General features: G+C 39.8%; 2 protein-coding genes across 3 annotated transcripts in view; both read right to left on the bottom strand.

Moving 5' to 3' along the window:
* Positions 1–208: 208 nt before the first annotated feature.
* pam16 (presequence translocase associated motor 16) lies at positions 209–3,470 on the bottom strand. Its single transcript, XM_061026479.1, has 4 exons — positions 3,331–3,470; positions 2,134–2,270; positions 1,401–1,466; positions 209–374 (listed from the first exon to the last, which is right to left on the bottom strand). The coding sequence occupies exons 1-4, from the start codon at positions 3,386–3,388 to the stop codon at positions 288–290; spliced, it is 348 nt and encodes a 115-aa protein (XP_060882462.1). The 5' UTR covers positions 3,389–3,470; the 3' UTR covers positions 209–287.
* A 955-nt stretch (positions 3,471–4,425) lies between these two features.
* The window catches only part of coro7 (coronin 7), a 110,533-nt gene continuing 92,814 nt past the window's right edge, over positions 4,426–22,144 (bottom strand). Inside the window, exons 10-29 of one of the 2 annotated variants that reach the window (XR_009665710.1) lie at positions 12,094–12,148; positions 11,124–11,181; positions 10,869–11,014; positions 10,668–10,766; positions 10,460–10,564; positions 10,179–10,338; positions 9,914–10,089; positions 9,410–9,518; positions 9,215–9,301; positions 8,994–9,136; positions 8,703–8,807; positions 8,204–8,289; positions 7,903–8,044; positions 7,546–7,635; positions 7,280–7,396; positions 7,023–7,158; positions 6,835–6,926; positions 6,641–6,727; positions 5,979–6,346; positions 4,426–5,929 (exon numbers count right to left, since the gene is read on the bottom strand). Coding sequence is in view for 1 of the 2 variants with exons in the window: in XM_061026472.1 (XP_060882455.1) it covers positions 6,338–6,346; positions 6,641–6,727; positions 6,835–6,926; positions 7,023–7,158; positions 7,280–7,396; positions 7,546–7,635; positions 7,903–8,044; positions 8,204–8,289; positions 8,703–8,807; positions 8,994–9,136; positions 9,215–9,301; positions 9,410–9,518; positions 9,914–10,089; positions 10,179–10,338; positions 10,460–10,564; positions 10,668–10,766; positions 10,869–11,014; positions 11,124–11,181; positions 12,094–12,148 (2,002 nt within the window). In the remaining variant the exon portion in view is untranslated. Of the gene's footprint in view, positions 5,930–5,976; positions 6,347–6,640; positions 6,728–6,834; positions 6,927–7,022; positions 7,159–7,279; positions 7,397–7,545; positions 7,636–7,902; positions 8,045–8,203; positions 8,290–8,702; positions 8,808–8,993; positions 9,137–9,214; positions 9,302–9,409; positions 9,519–9,913; positions 10,090–10,178; positions 10,339–10,459; positions 10,565–10,667; positions 10,767–10,868; positions 11,015–11,123; positions 11,182–12,093; positions 12,149–22,144 lie in introns of those variants that run through there. The other variant, XM_061026472.1, reaches the window with a different exon arrangement.

The following is a 22,144-nucleotide window of genomic DNA, read 5'->3' as shown; positions in this document are numbered from 1 at the left end:
AGCCTTTGTATATGAGGCGTCTGCTCTATCAGCACCGTCATGGTGACGTTAATTCAACTATTTCTTCATGGACTGACACAATTCAAAAGAATGCACAACATTTCATGTAGAACTATTGACAAGAGAATGTGGCCATATCTTAATGACTATTATTCATGTTTTAACATCACAACCAATGTCCAAAAAGGCCACCAATTGGAGACTAGAGAACAGAAAAAAGGCTTTTATTAGGTTATAATTTACAGAGGATGGGGAGAGGAAAGACAGGGTGAGCATCATTTCATGTTTCATGTTTCTGTATTTCTTTCTGGTGGCTGCTTATCTTGTGTCTGGATACTTAGTTCCTCGTCTAGACGCTCTTTAGCTCGCACCACCTGCACACAAACACACATAGAATATTAAAACAACATTAGTGATAGCTGAGGGTAAAGAAAGACACTTGGGGATATAGAGTGTGGCATTATGGTTCTTAAGAGCAGAAATGAAAGGATGATGGATTCAATCAGTGAGAACAATCATTTCTAACATGATTCAGATCACAGAGTGGATTCCCTCCAACACACTGAAAATCACATGAGGGATAATTCGATATTTAACACAGACACTAAAAAAAATTACATTGTTTGCATGTTATAAGCAAAACAAATAAAGTCATGAGTATCACTGTTCCCTGCTGCAAATACTCAAGTTTTAGGCATTTTACATGAACCATACTGTGCTACAAACAAACAGGAGACTCAGTAGATATGTGAAGATCATTATGCTGAAAAGCTCTTTTCTATTTTTCAATTTAAAAAATACTGTAATGAAATGTGTGAGCCGTGACCATCGACTTGCTTAAAACTGTAAAAATGTCTGTTTTTAATGGAACAGTCTCACTTTGCTTATCAAGCATAAAGAATAAAGAAGCCATATTTCACCATGATACCAGATATTTAAAAAGTCCTTCTGATTTTTATATTAAAGTGAGCTAAACGCAATACGCCTGCAAAGTGGACAGCGATACCTTAATCTGTTCGATTCTAAAAGATGAGGAACAAGTTGTCTTAACTGTTGACTCTCACATTAATTAATCAAAACCAGGTGAATTGCACAGTACTGTATGTCTACACATACAGGAAATTCCACTTTGTGTTTTGGTGCAAAACAATAAATATAGAAGTACAACAAAGAACCAAGTGCTAAAAGACAGCAGTACTCAATATAGTACAGCAATATAAAGTAAAATATGAAGACACAAAATGTATAAAATGTGCAATGCAGGAGAGGTTATGCAGGTATGTAAATGATTAAGGTTGAGTGCAAATATCTTTAAATATAAAATTACACACAGTGTGCAGTGTAAACAGTACACACTCAAATCCAGTGTGTTTTAATGTAATAGAAAACACAGAACTCACTTTTGATTGCAGGTAAAATGAACCGCCCACGGACTTGTCATTGACTTTAAAAAGGTGGTCGTAGTTCTGAAAGAGATAAACAGTTCAGTTTTAGTGTTCAAGAACAACATCTGGACTTATTGACACATTTGATCATCGTGAGCGTTTGCTGCAGATACCAAGATGCATGAGTAATATCCATGTTTGAATCTGTCTCCCGGATTACATGTGATTACATGATGCACACACACCACACAGTCCAATCTGCACATTGCACTTTGACACCCTGACACTTTACACACTGACACTTTACACTGTTTACATTATTCTATATTCTATTTTTTATATTCAAATAATTCTTTTTTAAATTGTACATTATATTTCTATTTTACTGTATTTATTTTTCTATTAGTAATTTGAGTGTTATTGCATGGCCTTGCAGAACAGTCTTTACATTTCACTGCACATCTGTATGAGCATGTGACAAATAAAAATCTTGAATCTTGAATCTTGAAGGCTGGGATGAATGACTTTCAAAGTGAGTGGAGTTCAGAAGATAACCAGAACTAAAGTCTGCACTCGTGCACACAAAGAGGCATGTTATGGATAACTGCAGCACATGTGAACTAAAGCAAATACAAAATCCTGTCAATGGTAATCAGATATTAAAGCTGGTGAGAAACATCTGGACAGACCACATATTAAAGAGGTGCTGCAATACAAACACTTTGTCCATAACAAAAGTGTGTTTTACCTTCTGAATTTCTTCAGGACTAAGTGTAGAGATGTTGAGGATTTGCTGTGCCTCCTGCAGGCTCATCCCAGTGATGCTAGAGGCAGCAGCCGACTGCTGACCTGAACGGCCCCTGGCCTTTGCTGCTGCTTGACTAGCTGTAAGACAAAACACAACAAACACACATGTTTAAAGCTTCACCTCCTCATATAATATCAAAGACTGTGGAAGCAAAACTATTTTTTTTACATACAACAGATCTAGATGATACTATCAGCAATCGAATGGCACATTCTCTGGAGGATAGTCTACAATTCTACAATTCACTTAGCAGACGCTTTTATCCAAAGCGACGTACATCAGAGAGTAAGAACAACACAAGCAAGGATCTAGAAAAAAGGGAACAATGTCAGTAAGAGCAAACGATCAGCTTTGAGTCTGATTGGACACACAGGTGCTGACAGGAAGTGACCAGAGGCAAAGCACAACATTGAGGGCAGTTCTTGAGAGCTCTAATCCGTATAGAAACCATCTTATAAGTCATCGTTATCAAACAAAAACCATCGTCACAACCATCATCATCAATAATCATCATCATCAATAATATCCAGACCATATTATTATATTGTTGTATAATTGTACAATTCAGAGCAGGTAATGATTCAATGATGAATGTATTGACAGCTTGATTTGACACAACAATTGATCATTCATGCACAAGTTTTATACATTCAACATATTATAATTTACACTGAAACTGGAAAATATCTGAATCGAAAACATGAAGAAGATTTGAAACAGATAAACCTGGTGTAAAACTAAATTGATGTATTAGTGAGTTGTCTCTGCGGGCACTCTGAGTGTATATTAAATAACTATCAGAGATACTTTAAAGGATCATATTTAATAACTATCAGAGATACTTTAAAGGATCATATTTAATAACTATCAGAGATACTTTAAAGGATCATATTAAATAACTATCAGAGATACTTTAAAGGATCATATTAAATAACTATCAGAGATACTTTAAAGGATCATATTTAATAACTATCAGAGATACTTTAAAGGATCATATTAAATAACTATCAGAGATACTTTAAAGGATCATATTTAATAACTATCAGAGATACTTTAAAGGATCATATTTAATAACTATCAGAGATACTTTAAAGGATCATATTAAATAACTATCAGGGATACTTTAAAGGATCATACCTGCATATTCTTGCTGTAAAGCACGAGCAAAGGCACGGCCCACCACCTGTGCTCCCATCACGATGATCTGTGCGAGATATCGAGCCTGCAGAGGAGAAGAAAGAATACAACCATCACATGTTAGTTAATAGTAACCAGAAGGGGAAGGGGAGGATGTGTCCCTCTACATAAGCCCAGTAATAACACAACTGATGTCAGACAGGTGAGTCTGCAGGATGTGAAAGTCTCTTCATTACAGCTGTTTCCATACACTCTCCAGCCTTCTTGGACATACATTAGGTTGTGGTAAAATGGCATTTTCTCTTATTAAAGTCAACCTTTTTCTACTGAAGAGGAGACTTTATGTAACGTGTAAAAGCTAAGGTCTCATGCTAATGCTACACAGCAACAACCCTCTGACTGGTTAACTTCAGCGTTGTCTCTGCAAATAAAAACACCATCATTACAAAGTGTTAACTTACCATTGTATTAAATTAAACAGCTCCTCCGTACAGGGTGTTCCGTATGTTTTCACACATGTACATGAAGGTTACTTATGGGTCAAAGTTCAATGAAATCAACGACATTCAAGATAAACCAGGTGGACGGTGAAATGTTTGATTACGACCCCTGCTGGCAGGGAGGTCTAACTGCACTTATCACGTTTTACCTGCACGTTTAGTTGTAGATGTAGAAATCATTTTCGAAGGAGACCCGGTCAAGAAGAGCAGCAACTCACACTTTCAACAACAAAAACTCAAAATCATACCGTACATGAAAACCTAAAATTGGAGCACAAATGACAAGTGACTTTTTTGATATGTCAACGACAATGTGTATTTATTTAATGTCCATCTTTCGTTCCTTGTCAGATGGTAAAAAGGTAATAAGCAGTAAGATAAACATAAACAATAACATGCACGTGTTGTTTTAATCTCTTCCTAATAGGATATATTTCAGAAACATAGAAATGCATCTTTTCAAATTAATTGTGCATTAATTAATCTTTGTACACGCCCTTGTTATACTGTAGGCCAACATAGTTTCCAAAGAGCACCATAATGTAACATCAGGAAGTGGAACTACTGTACTCCAATGATGAGGGGAAAAGTATAGAAATGGTTTCAAAAGTTGTTTATTGAAAGACAATACTGAGAAAAATCCACAAACCATTACTCATGTAGGACAGAAAAAAAAGAAACGCTTTATTCACTGTATAAAAAGGGAGGTTTTTTTTTTAACACATTGGAAGACGAGCTAATCAGTCCCATATATTACAAAAGAATGGTGTTCAAGATTCACAAGCAAATACAGTATTCATCACAAAACACAGACGACACCTGTGGTTCATGTGTTCTACCCGATGTGCAAAAGCAAACATGGCTGACTCAATGGTTCACGTCAGAGATTGTAAACTAACTTCAAGTCTGGATTATTGACAAGAACACTAAAAACCCTGATTGTAAATTACATGATGGCTGCGATGTAGGATATTAATACTGCACTGTGATTTTCTAAAGTCTAAAGTCATGGTTACTTACTTACTAGTAATTATCAGGTAAGAAAAATTAGCTCATTTAGGTGAGAAATATCTGTAAACTAACAAAGATAATTATTCAAAGTTTAAATTCACCCCCCCCCCCCCCAAAAAAAAAAGAAAAGAAAAGAAACAATCAGGTGTGAAGTACAAAGGCCCCTCTAAGAACTCCAAGAAGGAGGTGGTTTGGCTTTTAATGCATAACAAAAAAAACATCTCATTTACCTCTATCCCTTACATGTAAGACTACTATTAGACTACTTAATCATAAAACATTCCTTAATCCAACTTGTACAAAAGCAGTTATACATAATCATGTTAAATTAGATTGTATTATATCCTTGGCTAGCAAAGAAAAGAACGTCATGTTTTTGTTATAAGAAATTCCAGTTCATCAAAAAACATGAACACTGGTGACCCTGTTGTATCCTCAGTGTGGTTTTTGCTGTAAAAGGCTTGTGTGTGTGTGTGTGTGTGTGTGTGTGTGTGTGTGTGTGTGTGTGTGTGTGTGTGTGTGTGTGTGTGTGTGTGTGTGTGTGTGTGTGTGTGTGAGTGTGTGTGTGTGTGTGTGTGTGTGTGTGTGTGTGTTTGTGTGTGTCAGGAAGACATTTATTTTCAGATGCATGGTGTTCAATGAGTAAATTAGCAGTGTCCCCCCCATGTTACATCTTTTAAAGACACATTGTGAGTAAGCGTGCTCCTATGACTGGCAAATAGAAAAACAAAGTAAGCAGTGGTCCACTGTGGAGGTAAGTGTGCACACAGATAACAACTTTGTATGCAGTGGTTGACAACCTGGTATCTTGAGATTAAAAAAAAAAAACAGACTTGGCAGCAAGTGGAAGTCATTAACACCTCGGAGTGTATTATCATGCTTACACCAAGGCAACCATCCACATATAGAAGTAGAAAAAGAAGATAAGATTTCATTATTTCTTTAGGTGAGTGTAACTGCTGATGTAGCATAAACCAGAAGTATTATTGCTATGACTGTTTCATTCACCTTGCACCTGAAAGAGGCTTTACCTGTAATACATGACTGTGTTCATATTTCCTACATTTATACATTTATACTTTTGTGATCTTGTGTGTTTTTTTTTTTTAATAAAACAAATATCAGGAACAGTGTGACATAATTTTGCAGTCTACAACGTTAAATGAATCCCAGATTGATTTCTGTTATTAAGTAATACGAGATTAAATTTCATGCAGTCACGTTAAAAGTTAAACACCACCGAGACAACAGGACATTTCAACTTCCAAACCGTAACAGATATTTTTGACACATACCCATATCAAGAGGTGTTACACTTTTAGTGATTTGTTTTCTCCAGTATCATTTATACGTTTACATCCTACAGTATTCATTGTGCGTGCAGAGGATGTTTTGATTGGCACCCTCACTGACACAGACGATAGCGGAACCTGACGTTTGATTTGTTGTCTGCTTGTTGGCACAGAGATGAAACCAAAGGCAAGAAGGCGTCCTCTTTAGTCATCCTGCAGGACGCAACAGTCACAGTTAGCTTAAGGGACTATAGACATGTTTGAAATTAGCATAACTTCTGGGGTCCTTAGGGTCTCTGTGTATTACTCAAAACCATTTTTAGAAATCACTAATGTGCAGAAAAAATGTATGGTTCCAAATCTGGTAAAGTCTTAAGTATGTATTTTTGTTTTCATGAAGTAGAAAGTACACTAAAAACTTTATTTTAAATCACATGTAATCACATATGCAGTTTAATCTGGCAGCAGATTTTTCTCTCCACATCCGTTTCCATCACATTCACTCACCCACTCGTCCTCGTCCACCCCCTCAAAGGATTCCTGTGGCAGCGGGTCGTCCATGTTGCCCAGCTTAGCCACCATGGCACTGAGCAGCTGTGGAACATACACACATATTCAGTGTTATATCAGGCAAACATAGTTATTTTAATTTAGATTTTCCTGGATGATAAAAGTTGAACAGTGCTGCAGCTCCTCCTCACCTCCTCTTTCTTCTGCTCGTCAGTCTTCTCCTCCAGGTAAACAGAGGAGGGAAGGTATTTTCTGACTGGAGCCTCTTTGGGTGCCTCACTCACTGAAACAACAAGAAAAACCACACAGCAATTTAAAAAAAAAGAGAAACACACAAAAACATATCTGTTACTGGTTGTGTTGTCATCTGTGTCTGCACCTGGCGTCATGTCTTTAGGCTTGAGGCTCATCTTCCTGTGTTTGCCGTTGATGCCTGACAGCCAGGCGGAGGCAGACAGAGCGGGCTCCCAACACACGGCTGTGTCTGGGAACAAGTCATCCTGGAAAAACTCTTTCTGGATACCCAGAGACACACACAAGAAAGTTAGACAATATACAGTCATCTATTTGACAGAATAATAAGAAGGAAGGTATGAAGTGTTCATTTGTGCCCACTAGGTGGTGCAGTCAGCTCACCTTGACACGTGGCACCCTGAAGGCCACGGGCTCTATGGTTGATTTGGTGAGCATTAGTCCTACAGCGATCTCCACATCACGCACATTGCACGCCGTCTTGGGAAGAAAGCCCAAGCCCTGCAGACAGAACACAAACAGGAAGTGATTCACAAAGATGGCACAGCTTTCAAAGAAAAACTGCTCTAGCTTTTTCAGTGTGTGCATGATGTGTATAGTGAATTATTCACTTGAATATGAAAAATCAATGTAGGAGTCCAGCTCAGTACCTTATGTGGCTCAGGAGAGTTGAAGCTGCTGCATTCCATGAAGTACGGACTTTCAGGGACAACTTCATAAATGTGAACTCTGGTATCACCCTACAAAACAAACAACACACACATTAAGATTTGCTTTCATTTTGTCTCTCAGCTTTTGTTCAAACACAACTTCTGCAACTGTACTGTAAATGAAACACCGGGTATAGCAAAAAAATAACGGTTTTGTTGTTCCTTATCGACTTTCAGCTCTGTATGTCAAAAAACAAAACCATGCAACAATGTTATTTAGGCCATACTTTTACGAGTATAAGAAACATTTAAATATAGCTGTTCCTTTCATGTTTTCGAGTCGTATATATATCTTACTTTTCCGTTGAGGATGACAACACTGGTGTCGGGGTCGTAGAAAGGGATGAGTATAGAGGGGGAGACGTCTATAGAAGTGGTGGCTAAGGCTCCAGACGACAGGGAGTCAGGGGAGTACAGGTAGAGTCCTCTCTCACTGCGGCTGCAGAAATATGAGAAGAAAGAGTCAGCTAGGAGACTGACTAACTGCTGCTCTGATACCACTGACTCTGCTCCCTTAAGTTCACATGGAGGAGCCATAGATGATTCAGGTGTTTCTCTGCTTAAGTACACTTTAATGAGTCGTCGCCGTGTTCAGTACCTGTCAAATCCTGACACCAACAGGTACTTGCCCTCACACACCCACACAACACGAGCTCCCCTGTGGCCCTCGGGACCCGGGCCCTCCTAGAACAGAGAAGAGCAAGTGTGTGTGAGACTGAATTTTACACTGAGTTCATGAACTAAAAAAGGACTTACATTTTTGTGAACACTAATTCATAGCTTCCTGTTGAACAGGACCTCTGAGATATATTCACACACTGTTAAATGTTGTTCTGCTTTTACAAAGACTCCAAACACTATCAGAACAAAAAGAAACAAAAAAATCATAAAGCAGAATATTTAAAATCTTAACTCTCATGTAGTAGTTTCTTTAAAAGTGTTCAGTTTAATTAAATGAATTAAAGTTTGTCAATCGTTTGGTTTTAGTTTTTAAGTGAGGTGTTTTATGTATGTTTCCTTTTTTTTAAATATTACAATCCATATCTCAGCTTTGTTTAAACTGTACCCTCTAATATAGTCTAACATGATATACACACCTGCACCGGTGCAGTGGACTTGCGGGGGTCATAGATGCGAACTTTCCCATCTTTGCACACTGTGGCCAGGAGCTTTCCATCCGGACTCCATGCCATGCCAAAGATCTGAATATTATCCACATGAGGGGACAAAAAAGAGGAACATTAATGAGAATCCTCAGGGCGTTGGAAAAGCTGGAGCTGATATATTCAATCCAAAATGTTCAAGAAAGAAACTCAAATCTGCTATGAAAACATCTACAATGTTTTATATTTCAGTTGTTGAGTAAGATGTGGATCTCTGTCACACACCTGGTCCTCGTGTCCGGTGAGGTTGTCGAGCTGATCGCCACTCTCCAGGTTCCACAGTCTGACTGTGAGATCGTAGGATGAAGACACCAGGAGCCCGCTGGCCAGAGGGTGGAACTTGATGGAGTAAATCTTCTCTGTGTGGCCTACAAGGGGGGGGGGCACAGTGGCTGTCAATCAACCTGACTTTCACTTTGTTGATGTTCATGTTGGTCCTGTCCTACCTTGCAAAATGAGGTCGGGCTCAGTCAGCATCTCCGTCAGCCCCCCCTCTGGTACCTGCCACACCCGGATCTTTGCATCATCACCAGCTAGTAAAGACAGAGAGGCAGATAGATCCATGTTAAACAACACTTACACAATACCATAAACATACAGCTACAAATACTCCCACCTCCACAGTTCATGTTACCACTTACCCACAGCAAGCCGGTATGAGTCGAAGGGGTCCCAGGAGAGGTCGACTACGTTGACAGAGTTTTGGATGGTGGGCAGGGCCGTGGTTTGCAGTTTACCAGGCTGAGAGCGCTGAGGAGACGTGTCAAATAAGTCACTCACACACAGATCACAGTTTGTCTTATTTTCAAAAGTAACTGAAGCAAAGGGGGAAATGGAGACTCAAAACATGGAGACCAGCTGAAGTTTTAACATACTCAGTTTATGTTTTCTATATTCAGAGGACTTTGGACTTTATGTTTAAAGCACCAGTGAGGAGATTTCAGATGGAATGAATCAATACTGATGACTCTTTACGAGCTAAAAAAGCAAACAAGACCATCAGCTACTAGATTGAAGAGAGGTAACTTTTGTAGGTCAAATAAAGTCATCAGTGATAAATTGAGTCTTTTTTCATAACCAGTTCTCCTCACAGTATATTTATTTTAACACATCATATTTAGTTTAATGTCAAGCTGCTCTTGTACCTCGAACACAGCGATCTGGCCCCCGGAGATGGCGAGTGGTACGGCCACACGTTCACCGTTGACGCAGAAGCCGTCGCACTCGCCTGGTGTGGTCAGGTTGAGGCCTTGCACGTTGGTGATGTGCGTGTCCCGATGCATCACTGCACCCTGGATGTGACGGTACTTGGAGGACGGCCCTGGATTAGAGATCAGTCTTTGTCACTATAGTAACATTATTTAAAAATGTAAAATTAAATAGAGGTTTCAGGTGGATGTGTGTTCATACCTAGCATGCTCTGGATGGCCTTGGCACTCTGACTGGGACTGGGACTTGGGAGGAAGCCTGAGGAGAGGCCGGAGGTGGTGGAAGGAGAGCGGGATGGGGCGGCGCTGCTGCTGGGAGTGCTCAGAGGACTGCTGGAGGTGGAGAAGCCGCGTGCTGGATCCTGTGGAGCAGAAGGGTTACTGTAAACATGTCACAAAGAAATCCTCCTGAAGATGCAGCGGTATATTTTTTCCTGTGGACACTAAACAATCCAAAAAATGTACTCCAGATAGGTCTCTAACCTCCTTGCTCCCACCACTGGTCAGCTCCTTCTTGGCAGGCGTCTGTTTTGTTGGTGAAGCTTTCAGTTTGGGCTTTTTGTCCGGGTGGAGGCTGACTTTCTCCACCTGTGAACAGAAAGAGTGAGTTGTTAGTTGTGTATAAAACAGATTTTTAAGGTACAATGTTACATTAAATAAACTTGTTGAGAGTGCAGTGATGAAAGTTCACCTGCTTGTTCCCTCCCTGCCACCACTCCTCAGCAGACATGGCTGGAGTTGTGCCCACTGTGTCTGGGTAAAGATCGTCATGAAACTCTTGGCCTGAACGCTGGAGATATAAAAATGTGAACGCATGAAAACACACAATAAATAATAGAAAGTTATCAATCTGATGTGCTCTGACATGCCAGTATCTTGTGCATACACACACCTTGCGAGGGACTTGATAGCTGATTGGCACAATGCAGCCGTCTGTCAGCTGAAGCACGCGCATCACTTCACAGGACATGACATCCAATGCCAGCTTGGGTACCATGGCAACCCCTCGTGTTGAGGCGTCTGTCAGACAGTGGCTCACTACAGGAGAAAAAACAAAGAAGAGAGGGATCAGAGCCATGTTGGGAAAGCTGTTATTATATTATATATATATTCTAAAACAGACAGATTACAGATGAACAAGATTTACCGTGTGAGAGGAACGGCTCTGAGGAAGAAACTTCAAAGCAATCGACCACAGAGTCTCCCTGTGAAAGAAAAACATTTTCACATTTCAGCTGAATTTCTGATATGTGATAAAACAACGCAAAACGTTTGCTAACAATTTAGAACAACCATCATTAATAAACAAGACATAGTTATTTAATTGGCATCACTGTTATTTTACTGTTAATAAACCCCACTGAATTTTCTGAACATCTATTTTGGGGCATTTTAGCCTTTATTAGATAGAACAGCTGTAGAGAGACAGGAATGGAAAGGAAATGATTCGAACCCACTGTCGCTGTGACGAGGAATATAGCCTCTGTACAGGGGGCATGCGACAATAATAATTATATAAGAGTATAAATTAGAGTTTTAATTATAAGATAGATAGATAGATACTTTATTGATCCCGAGGGAAATTCAAAGCATCCAGTAGCAGGTTACAAAGACGTACATGACATGAAACATTTGTTACAAATTAACCACAAAAACGACGCCCCCCTCCTATACATATATATTAACCCGAAAAAGATATTTAAGAATACCCCTAGATGAATCAATTTTTTTCAGCAATGTTTAAAAAGAATAAAATGATCAAAAACAGACATTAAATAACAGTCAGTGCAAACATTAAAGGTGCGATTTACATTTAAATAATTGAGGTTATCATTAAAGTGTCCAACTAGAGGCTGACTCTTGGGACAGCTGTGCAGATGGGAAATGGAAAAAGGAAGATTAAGTCCAAGAGTCACTGTGTGCTAATCATGAGTAGATATTATAATTGTCATTTAATTGTTTGACAGCAGAAAACACAATTTTAACAAAATTAAATATTCAGTATGAATTTCCTGTTCATAATGATGGTTATCATACAGTGTTACTAAACCTTTATGCCTGTAAAGTTGATTATTTAACCCTTTACTCTTCAACATAATAAATGAACCTAATCTTACCGTGCCGGCCAGAATCAGCAAACCAGTATCTTCATCGAAAAGAGGAATCACTGACCTGAAAGCAAAGAAACAAGAGAGGGACAAAAAGAGATTAAAATCATACTCTTAAACAGCACAGTGATGGAGCACACATACTGTTAAAAAATAACTTCATTATACTTCTATGGGTTGAAGTTTAACAAAGAAGCCACTAGATGGAGCTATAGGCTCAATGTCAGAGCAGAACTCCACTGTACAGACAAGCTGCGCTGCTGCTCCCCGACCGATCTGTACTATCTGCAGATCAGGAGAAGAGTTTTTAAAAACTCCATCCAGCTTTGTTGAACATGTAAAGTTAAACAAACTGAGTCAGACTCAGTTACATTCAGTCATTTATCTTCCTTAGTGCTTTGAACCTGCACAATGAAGCCAAAAATGATTTCTACCAAAGAAAAACTGCAGAAATCCCATTAGGACTTATCGACAGAAAATAAATGTTCTCAACTGGATGAAGAAATACAGATGATGATCAAATACAAATGTGAAATGTCTTTAATGCCTAATCTAATCTGATTGTTTCCCCTAATCAATTGATGTATTGTAGTCAAGAAAAATGAGGAAATTGTGGAAACACCCTTCTTCATTTCTTAAAGCCAAAGGTGGAGTGTTAGAATGAGGTTTTGTCTGAAATCAGACAGATACTCTGTTTATTATCACTTTGACATTAACAGTAAACGCTCCCATTTGGTAAACCGCAAAAAGAGAATTATGCATTTTTTTCTTGAGAAAAAAACTTCATATAACAACATATTTGCTCTGACCCACACATGGTCACCTGCCTCCTAAGAAGATTGAGGAATTAGTGAACAAGATTTAATACAGAGGGGAAAGTACAGTTGGCTGTCGTAAACAAACCAAACAGGAAATCATGGCTTAGGCAGAACCGGGGCATTCTTGCACAAACACGAGCACGGCTGCCAACTCGCCCTAATTTTCGACCTCCTTCATACTGTGGTCTCTCTCTTCATCAATGAGAGCTGTATGCTGAGTTTTGTTTTTTTTCCAGACAGGAAAAGAGTTTGAGCGAGTGGTGGCTGATCTAACCACTTCACATCACACACCACCGATAGATCCAGTGAAGTGGAGAGGCCGTTTCAGTGATTGGTTTATGATGATGACCTTGTGTAATGCTACTATTCTAGAAGAACACCACAACATGGACTGAGACTGACGTAATGCTCTCAGTATGACAATATAATGACAGACTGAGTTTGGATATTCTTGAGGAGCAGCAAAGAGTGACACATGACGGTTTGTGTACAAGTGTTAAGACTGACAGGGGAAGAGAGTGGTACTGTGTGTCAGCAGTGTGTTTGTATGAATGTGTGACACAAGAAGACTTGATCACTCATTCCCTTAAACGTGGCGGCCACGCGTCTGTGGTCACAATAACTCACATTCTTTTCTGGTGTTCACAATGGTTTCAGTCCAGTCCTTTGTGAAAGTAATTTGGCTTTTGGCAGATTTGCAGGAGAATAAAAGAAGGAGAAAAAAACTGAAAGCAATGATGACTGCAAAGGCGAAACATAACTTGATAAACTAACTTAGAAGGAGGCTGGTTGTATGCACATCATGCAGACACTGGGTAATCATACAGGCAGAAAAAAAGAGACAAGGCCGCACACACTTACTCAATAACACAAAAAGCAGCTGCTGTAACACTGTAAATTTCCCCGTTGTGGGATGAATAAAGGATTATCTTATTTTATCTTATAGGCACTATGAGGGCAGGTGTGAGGTCAAACATTGACAATGCTGTGAGGTGAATCATATTTATGAAAAAACCTCATTCTGATATTAAAAAAGTGAACCTGCCAGAGGGAAATGGTCTAGAAGAAGGAACTATTATCAAGTGTATTGAGACATACATAGATATGCAGAAGTATATGAGGAAACAGATAAGTAGTATTTGTACTTTCAATAGAAAGTTTGAGTTTCACAATGCAAGATGAGAGGTGAAAAGGTCACAGTTAATGTGTGATTATTTTATATATGAGTTGTTTTAGTCAGCTGTGAATTCTGTTGATTCCATAGTCCAAAGCAGGGATTATCAATGATGTATTTACTGTGTAGTGAGGCTAGTGGTGCAAGCTGAGAAAAATGATTTTCTGTCAGTGTTTTCTCTGAGAAATGTATGACTGGGAACATTATCCTAACGTTTTAATCAAAAGTATTGAACCCATGTTAGAGCTAATCTGTTATCAGAAGGCCTCTTTCCCTGTTTTGCGTTCTCTACTATAACAGTCTGGTTGAAATATTTATTATCTTGCCCATTTGCCTTTGGTGTATCAACAACATGGTCCTGTATCTCCTCTTCTCTCTATTATACCTCTCTCCCCTCCTCTATCCAAGGCCTGTGAAGCCAGCGAGGGGCGGCCACGCTTCGTTAGGGGCGACTCTGTGTTCCCACGTCAGAGTCAGTCTGCAGGGAGTCGCAAAACACCTTCATTCCCACACCCCTCTGCTGTCCGCCTTCCTCTCTCTCCCTCCCTCTCTCCTCTCCTATTCAACAACACCACAACCTTGCACCCCGCCGTCTCTTTGTGCCTCCAATTCCAGAACTATTTCCCCCAAATTGCCCTCACTTTCTCTGTGACCTTATCTCTGTTTTTCTCACAGTAAACGCACAACAAGTCAAACAGCCACATTACAGGAGTGGAGCTTTATCACTGATAATGACCTCTGTTTACTATCGCTTTCATGCTCCACCTCACCACCAGACCATTTTCCCACACAGAGAACACATACATGCATGCTTCTGCATATTTACGCACATAGATGTACAAGCAAATACATGTGCTAATGATGCAGCGTAATGATGTGCATGTATGTGCACATGCATTAGTAAGAGCAGTTACAGTTAAGCAGGGGTTAATTGTGGGAGCGAGTGGGATTGTTGTGCAGATCAGAATCACATGGGGTGATTATGAATGCGAAGATAAACTATTACATGCCTCATTCATGCTCTTAGGAGAGGCTGTAAACAAAAGTGTGTGTGTGTGTGTGTGTGTACTACTGAACCCAGCCTGACACACTGATCAAGACATAAGCCCTTTTCAGTGCTGGGTGTGTGACTCGAGCAGGTTTATCCGCACACGCTCATGCTAAATAGTCATTGAGTCATGTATTGTTGTAAATGTTAACTGCTTTATGAGCTGGGGTGAAAGAAAAGAAAGACAATCACAACTTTAAAGCTACAAGCAGCACTGAGTGAGCCTTTTGCACATCTACAGTAGTTGTCTGGCAGATTTCTGGTGTGCTGCAGCTAATTTGTCAAACCAGAATTTATTTTGAGTTTTCAACATTGAATGAAGGATTTAATTGTCACACACTGGGTCCACTATCCGGCACTAGGGAATAGACACACATGGAAAGAACATTATGTTGCTGAAACGTCAATAGCAGATCGCTGAGTTTACAATTTGTTAAAATTAAACCCTGTTTGCCACCAGAGCCGTGCTTCCTTTTCCATTAGGTAGTGTCATGTGTTCAGGTCGAGTCTCTTATCAATCATGTGAAATTTAGGGTCAGACTCAACATTGTGTTTAAGAGTTACAAAAACTTCTATTATATGGTGAGCCAGGCCAACGGACAGGCTTCCATATAGTTTGTCATGTGACACATGCCCACCAAATCTTTTGCATGATGGTAGAATGTAGTACTTAATGCACTGTGTTAAAAAGCTTGAAGTGGAGCTATCGAGCCATTTTAACAAATCTCTGGGCCTGACACATCCAACCGTCCCTTATCTATATTGACCTGTTGTGCATCACAGGCACCCTAGATAGGTTGTAAGTCTATCACTGGACTGAGACAGAGAGATACCCAACCATAAACACAAACACACACACACACACACACACGCTCACTTCTACGGGCAATTTAGAGTAACCAATTAACCTAACGAGCATGTCTTTGGACTGTGGGAGACAGTCGGAGTAGCAGTGCGTGGAAGAGGAAAACATGTAAGCTCCACACAGAAAGTTTCCCGCTAGGATTGGAACCAGGAACCCTCTTGCTCTGACAAGTGCTAACCACTGCATATCTGTGTCACTGTACCTTACAATAATGTACATTTTCATTGAATCTGTTTGATGATTGAAGATTGACTTTAAAAGCATGTTTAGCAGCTCAAAAATGTTATTCATCAACACCAGAAAAATACAAAAAAAAAACAAAGGGCCTTAAAGTGCTATTAAACTTCTATAATAGATCAAATATCTCCTCCTTGAGTGATTTCACTTCATGAAACAGCAGCCAAGTCTCACACTCTCAGCTCTCTCTGCACCCACTAACATCTCAACACCTTTCTAGCTCTTCTAACACTCAATGCAATAAGCGGCCACAAAATCCCCCTGGCCTCCGTCTGTCACTGGCTCTGTGCTCGTATCAGGAGTTTACACAAAACAGAGAGCGTAGAGAAGACACGCCTCCTCCCCCGTCTGCCATCGCTCTCTCACACAGACCCAAACACACATCAGAAAATGACCTTCTGCCTGTGACAGCAGCCTTCAGCACCAGCAGATATGATGGGTATATTACTGCACTCTGTGCATATCAGTATGAAAGAGTCTGAGTCAGTCCAGGTATATTATGATTATGAGAATGTGTTGTCATCTGATAATGTAAGAGATAGTGTAAATCAGTGGAATAACTGACTAATGGCGGACAAATGGTCATGTGGATGACAGACAAACGCAGAAGAACGTGTGTTGCTGTGTGTGTAATTATGTGTGTGTGTGTGTAATTATGCATCAGCAGCTGGGGTTTTGTACGGAGTTCAACTATGCAAAAATTTTCAGGAGTAGGCACAAAATCTAATTTGATTTCAACATACACTCCTTACTGAAGCACTTTCACACGCACAGATAAATTCTGTGTTATGAGAAAATACTGCACTATAGCAGGTATGTGCTCACAAGCGTGACAAATATGTCAAAGAAATGCTTCTATGGGTGCATATAGCTACGTCCAGATGCACTGATAGCATCACACACACAGTAGTGTATTATATACAGTATATAGGTGGAGCTAATGAAAGCAGCCTGCAGAGGTATAAGGTTATGGGTCGAGCTATGACCAGATCAGTATCAGTCAAAGGGACCTTTCTCTGCTCCCTGAGATCATGGCCTTAAGCTAGGCCAGCCTTCCTGTTTAAAACACAGCAGACAATAAGCTCCAGTCGACAGGTAGGAGCTGGCCACAGAGCGGAGGAGAAAGAGACAGGGGGTCTTTGAGGAATATGAAACCAAATAAATGCAGCTGGTTGTCTACCTCTTAATTTTTGAGTGCACACAGAATCAGTCTTTAGTTTTTCTATGATGGGATGCAGCTATGAAGAGATCCAAATAAATCACTTTGTTAGATTACAGAGATCGCAAACTACAATTCTTACAATTAAATGCATAACACCTTTTGCATTTCTGTGTTAAAACTATTGCATGTTAGTAAAACCTGCATTTACTTTCATTCTTTAATCTGTTTGTTATGTCTCGCTTTTAAAGAAATGTCCAACTCTTGAAGATATTGTTTACAGATCGAAAAGATAAATTATCATTATTCTGTGATACAAACAGAATTGGCTTGACAACTACGGAGAATAAATATTTGGACCATATCGACAAGAACTCACGTTTCCATCCTAAAGTGTAGGTGAGGGGTTTGAATCACAAATCCCAGCATGGGAGATTCTCCAGTGTGGTAAACCAGTACTCATAGTCAAATTAGAGCTGTGATCCAGCTTCAAATGATTTGTATTCACTGTTCATTCTGTTTTCATTTCTTCCCCTCCTCTTGTTTTATCAGCTCACTGGTCATGTCATCCCAGTCAGTGGGAGTGAGCGAGCGGTCCACCATTATCACTGCGGGTGCAGGGTCTGCTGAACTGTGAACTGTCCATTTATCAGCCCTCCTGCCTGCAAACACTACGAGCCTGCAGCTTGTCAAGCTGTCCCTGCAGGCCTCTGCTGTCCCCTCTGCTTCAGACTGCAACTCCAGCTGCCAAGACCATAAACTAATGTTTGGATAAACACACAGAGTGATGGGGACACAGAACAGTGGACGTGTTGTTGGGAGGCTGTGGGTCACTGATGGTGGAGTTTAAGTGTGAGAGTGACTTCAGTCATCAGCATACAGGTCAACTGACTTTCATCACATTTACTCTGACATCAAATTCAGATGAAGCTCCAGTTGTTACTGTTAAAACTCTAGTGGAAATATTTTAAACATGAACAAATCATAAAGTTAAATTATTGGAAAAGAACTTCTTAAAAACGGGTTTGCACAGATAGTTATCGATGTTGACAGAGATACGCTCATGTTCTGGCCACATTTTTCCATTAGCCTTCAAACTATAACTATTTATGTTCTTTTCATAGCAATAAAAGCAGGACGAGTCTGCAGCCATGCTAGAAACTTGTGAGACTACAGGGATGCATTGAGCTCAAAGTTTAAGTCAGCATGTCGACATGCTATTGTCAGCAGGTCAAATGTAAACAGCACTTTGAATTCTCTTTATTGTTTCTGCCTCTTTTAGGTGCTTACATCATCTGAAATCTTTGGTCCTTTAGGTCTCAACTCATGTTGTCGGGTTCTCATGGTGGGTCATGTGATGGTTGGGTTCAATATTTTTGTTGAGTTCTTTTGCTGTTTTTTTTGTTATTTTCTTGTTGTTCTACTTTTTTTTGTCTTTTTGTTATTTTTATGCTTCTGTTGTAAGTCAAAGCACTTCGTAAACCTTTAAAAAAGATTAGATAGAACAGCTGAAGAGAGAGGAAATGTTGAGGGAAGAGAATGGGGCATGACATGCAGCAAAGGGCAGAGGTCAGTTTCAAACCCACGCCCGCCATGAGATCCATTGCCTCTGTACATGAGGGTCGTGTCACAACAGCTGGGCTATCTGCGCCCACGTTTCTATTATTATCATTATTAAACAATGATCTCTACCATAGTTTAGCATGTTAACATTCACATTTACAAATTAGCACCAAACACAACTTACAACTGAGGCAAAAGGAAATGTATTTCTGTTGTCTTTTCCATGCAAAAGTCCTTATGATGGTGCTCCATGAAAAGTAAAGGTTGATACCGTTCATGTTTAACTAGAGAATAGTGCAGTTGCCATATATACCAAATTTTATGATAGCTGATCAAACAGTTGTTCAGAGTTTTCACCAAAAACAAAAAAAAAACCTTATTTGAAGTTTCCACTTGAGGAATAATCTGAGGATCATCACGTCCTTTGTATGTTTCCTCTTTGGACCTCTGAAGTCTGCAGGTTGTCACTAAATGACTTTATCACTTCATTTTCAGAAACATTATGGGCTGACCTTTTTTCCTCCACGCATCAACACAGTAAGCGGCAGAATAAAACTGTGTTTGTTCTGTTGTCGTATAAAATTCATCAGTAAAAATATGTGCTATGATAAGCAGTTAGCTGTAACTAAGCAGCTGTGTCTCCCCTCTCAAAGTATGACCATATAAGCACATGCTTTTTCATCGAGTTATGTCCTTAATCACAGTCTGATGATGACAGTTCATATGACCAGCAGATTATCGGTTTGTTCTTTTGATGACCCCGGCCCTCTTCCTGTCTCTATTGTCTGCTGTGACAGAACATACTCTTTCTGTTTCGCTGTTATTGCTCTTGTGTAGGGGAGTTAGACACAGCTAATGGTTTTATGCACACTTACGCTGCAGGCCCATGGGTGTTCACATTACACTGACAATGGGAGGACTGGGGCGGAATAATCCACCGGTGATTAAATGGGATTCATAACAACACTGGACTTTTACAGCTGTCTCCAGGATGGTAAATCCTTGGTTTCTTTCGAGTATTCTGCAAATATGTGAAACAAAAAAAAGGAAACAGTTTCCATGAGGGATAAATGAGTATTTCAGAGGATTTTGGAAAAGATTCTTGAAAAAAAGCAGACGAAGGTTTGGCAACAATCAGTCCATTCAAACGTCAATGGTTAACAATCCAACAAAAAAGACCTTAGTGTGGTGAAAAGTGGAGTAAATAAACAATATATCACAGCAGATGAACTCTGTCACCTTTATGAACTCACAATCATCACAGATGAATCAAAGCTCTACACTCGCGCTGTCTCTTTGTGTATAAATGTTTTCATTAGCAGCATCAGAGCTCCAAAGCACCAACCACAGAATCCAAACCACAGGGTCACAGTGAGGGCAGCTCCAATCTCAGGTTTCAACTCACAATGGTAGAAAGCTGCGTTTCCAATTCATTTGACTGTCTTCATTTAAAGCTGTCTCAGTTCATTTGACTTACAGGAGGGGACCGGATTTCAGAACGGGTCCTACAGAGCCTGATTTAAATACATGTCTCTCTCATGCTTGTATCTGGACACAGCTAGGAGAAAAGAATGATCTCTTGTTTGACTCAGTTTGTATCGTTCATGTGTTTTCAGTATAGGAGCAGCAGATCTGAAACTAGAGGACATATACATGTCCAAGAAGGAAATCAGCTTGATTTAAGGCATTTCCAGAATCCTCAAAGTCTCTTTTAATCATCTGAATAAAACTTATTTCCCATCCCACTGAAGTGATATTCTTTTAACTCTCTTTTAAGTTGATTTTGACTGTTTTTGTTAATAAAGGGTGCACCTGATGTGATCAATGAGAAACATAGAAACACTTCCTTTCAATGTGAAAATAACTGGAACTTAATGCAGAAAAACAAAATATTTGATCAAATATTTAGGGTGGCTGCAGTTCAGAAGGCAGAGCTGATTGTCCTTTGCTTTAAGAAAAAAAACCCAATAATGATTTAACCCAACTTTCTTCTGTCTGAATGTCAAAAGTCCTTGAATCAAATTAGACGACGGTCAGGTTAGCATCCTACATGCAGTCAGTGCACGATTGGGCTGCTAAAACCTTGCACCAATAGAAGAGATCTGATGGAATGTTTACCATTGGTTGAAAACTTATGAATAGTAAAGCATTCACATTTTAATCTATTTTTGTGGTTTTAGTTATTTAAGAGAACTTCTTGAAGTACCCCGTGTTTAAAAATGATACAATCTCCATCACTTTAGTTATCAATAGTTTTAAAAAGTACAGGGGAAAAAAGAGCTTCAGCCAAATTATGTTTAACCAAGAGCTGCCAAAAGCTAAAGAGAGACAGCACAGGCTACATTGCACAAAGTTTCAGTACCGAAACGTTGCCAACATTTTTGTGCAACGGGGGGAGTTTGCAAGAGTTTGCCTGAATTCTTCTGCCACTAAAAACAAGAAATTAACAAATATTATTTTGGTCCTAGGACAAATTTTTTGATTTTGATATCTCATTTTAAATGTCAGGTATAGTGACAGTAGGGTTCAAATTCAAATAGTCTTTGTTCAGTAAGTCTGCTTAGATTGGAGTAAGTCTTATTAAAAATCCTTGAGAAGAGCTGATCCTTTGCTCCGTGGGTTGTATGAAATAACAAAAGAGAAGAGGTACCCACTATGAACACTGTAGGTTCTTATGTGGTCTTCACAGCTAAAACACAGCTCTGCTTGCGGTGGTCCTGAATGCAAATCTAAGCCATGATAAGTTCAAGGATCCTCAGCAGGTGTCCAAGTCAAGCTGCACAGCCCCCTGCCCAGCAGTGAAATGTACTTAAGTGGGACATACTTTCTCTGCTCGGTTTGAGTGTTCTGTTGCCAGTGTGTGTGTATTTAATAAAAGTGTTGGTATGCCTGCCTAGCTACCTTCAGTAGCCAGTTCATTAGAAGGGAATTAGAGTTGACGCACTCAATCCTGAGAGAGAAAGAAAAGCCAGGATTGTTGGTGGAGGGGGCCAGCTGTGGCCGCATCTTGAGCTCCAGTGACGAGCCTCTTAGATAGGCTGCCAAGCGGCTGCTCTACCCTCTTTCTTTGCTTCACCGGGCCCTGTCCGCTGGCCCCTGACAGGCACACACACGTGTGCATACACACATGCTCAGGATTTAATTAAACGTATTCAGAACCATGTCAACAGGTCTACAGCGACCTCTCCAACACCCC

This window comes from Labrus mixtus, chromosome 20 (assembly GCF_963584025.1).
Source record: "Labrus mixtus chromosome 20, fLabMix1.1, whole genome shotgun sequence".
In the NCBI taxonomy this organism is placed as follows: domain Eukaryota; kingdom Metazoa; phylum Chordata; class Actinopteri; order Labriformes; family Labridae; genus Labrus; species Labrus mixtus.
Note: the sequence above shows the minus strand (reverse complement) of the source record. Positions and strands in the feature narration are given on the sequence as shown.

Bases quoted from the DNA above. Each gene is read 5' to 3' on its own strand.
- pam16 (XM_061026479.1), bottom strand. From the start codon at position 3,388: ATGGGAGCACAGGTGGTGGGCCGTGCCTTTGCTCGTGCTTTACAGCAA. The intron at 2,271-3,330 runs GTATGATCCTTT...TTTGTCTTACAG, and splicing joins TTTACAGCAAGAATATGCAG to CTAGTCAAGCAGCAGCAAAG. The intron at 1,467-2,133 runs GTAAAACACACT...TATCTCTTTCAG, and splicing joins GTCCTGAAGAAATTCAGAAG to AACTACGACCACCTTTTTAA.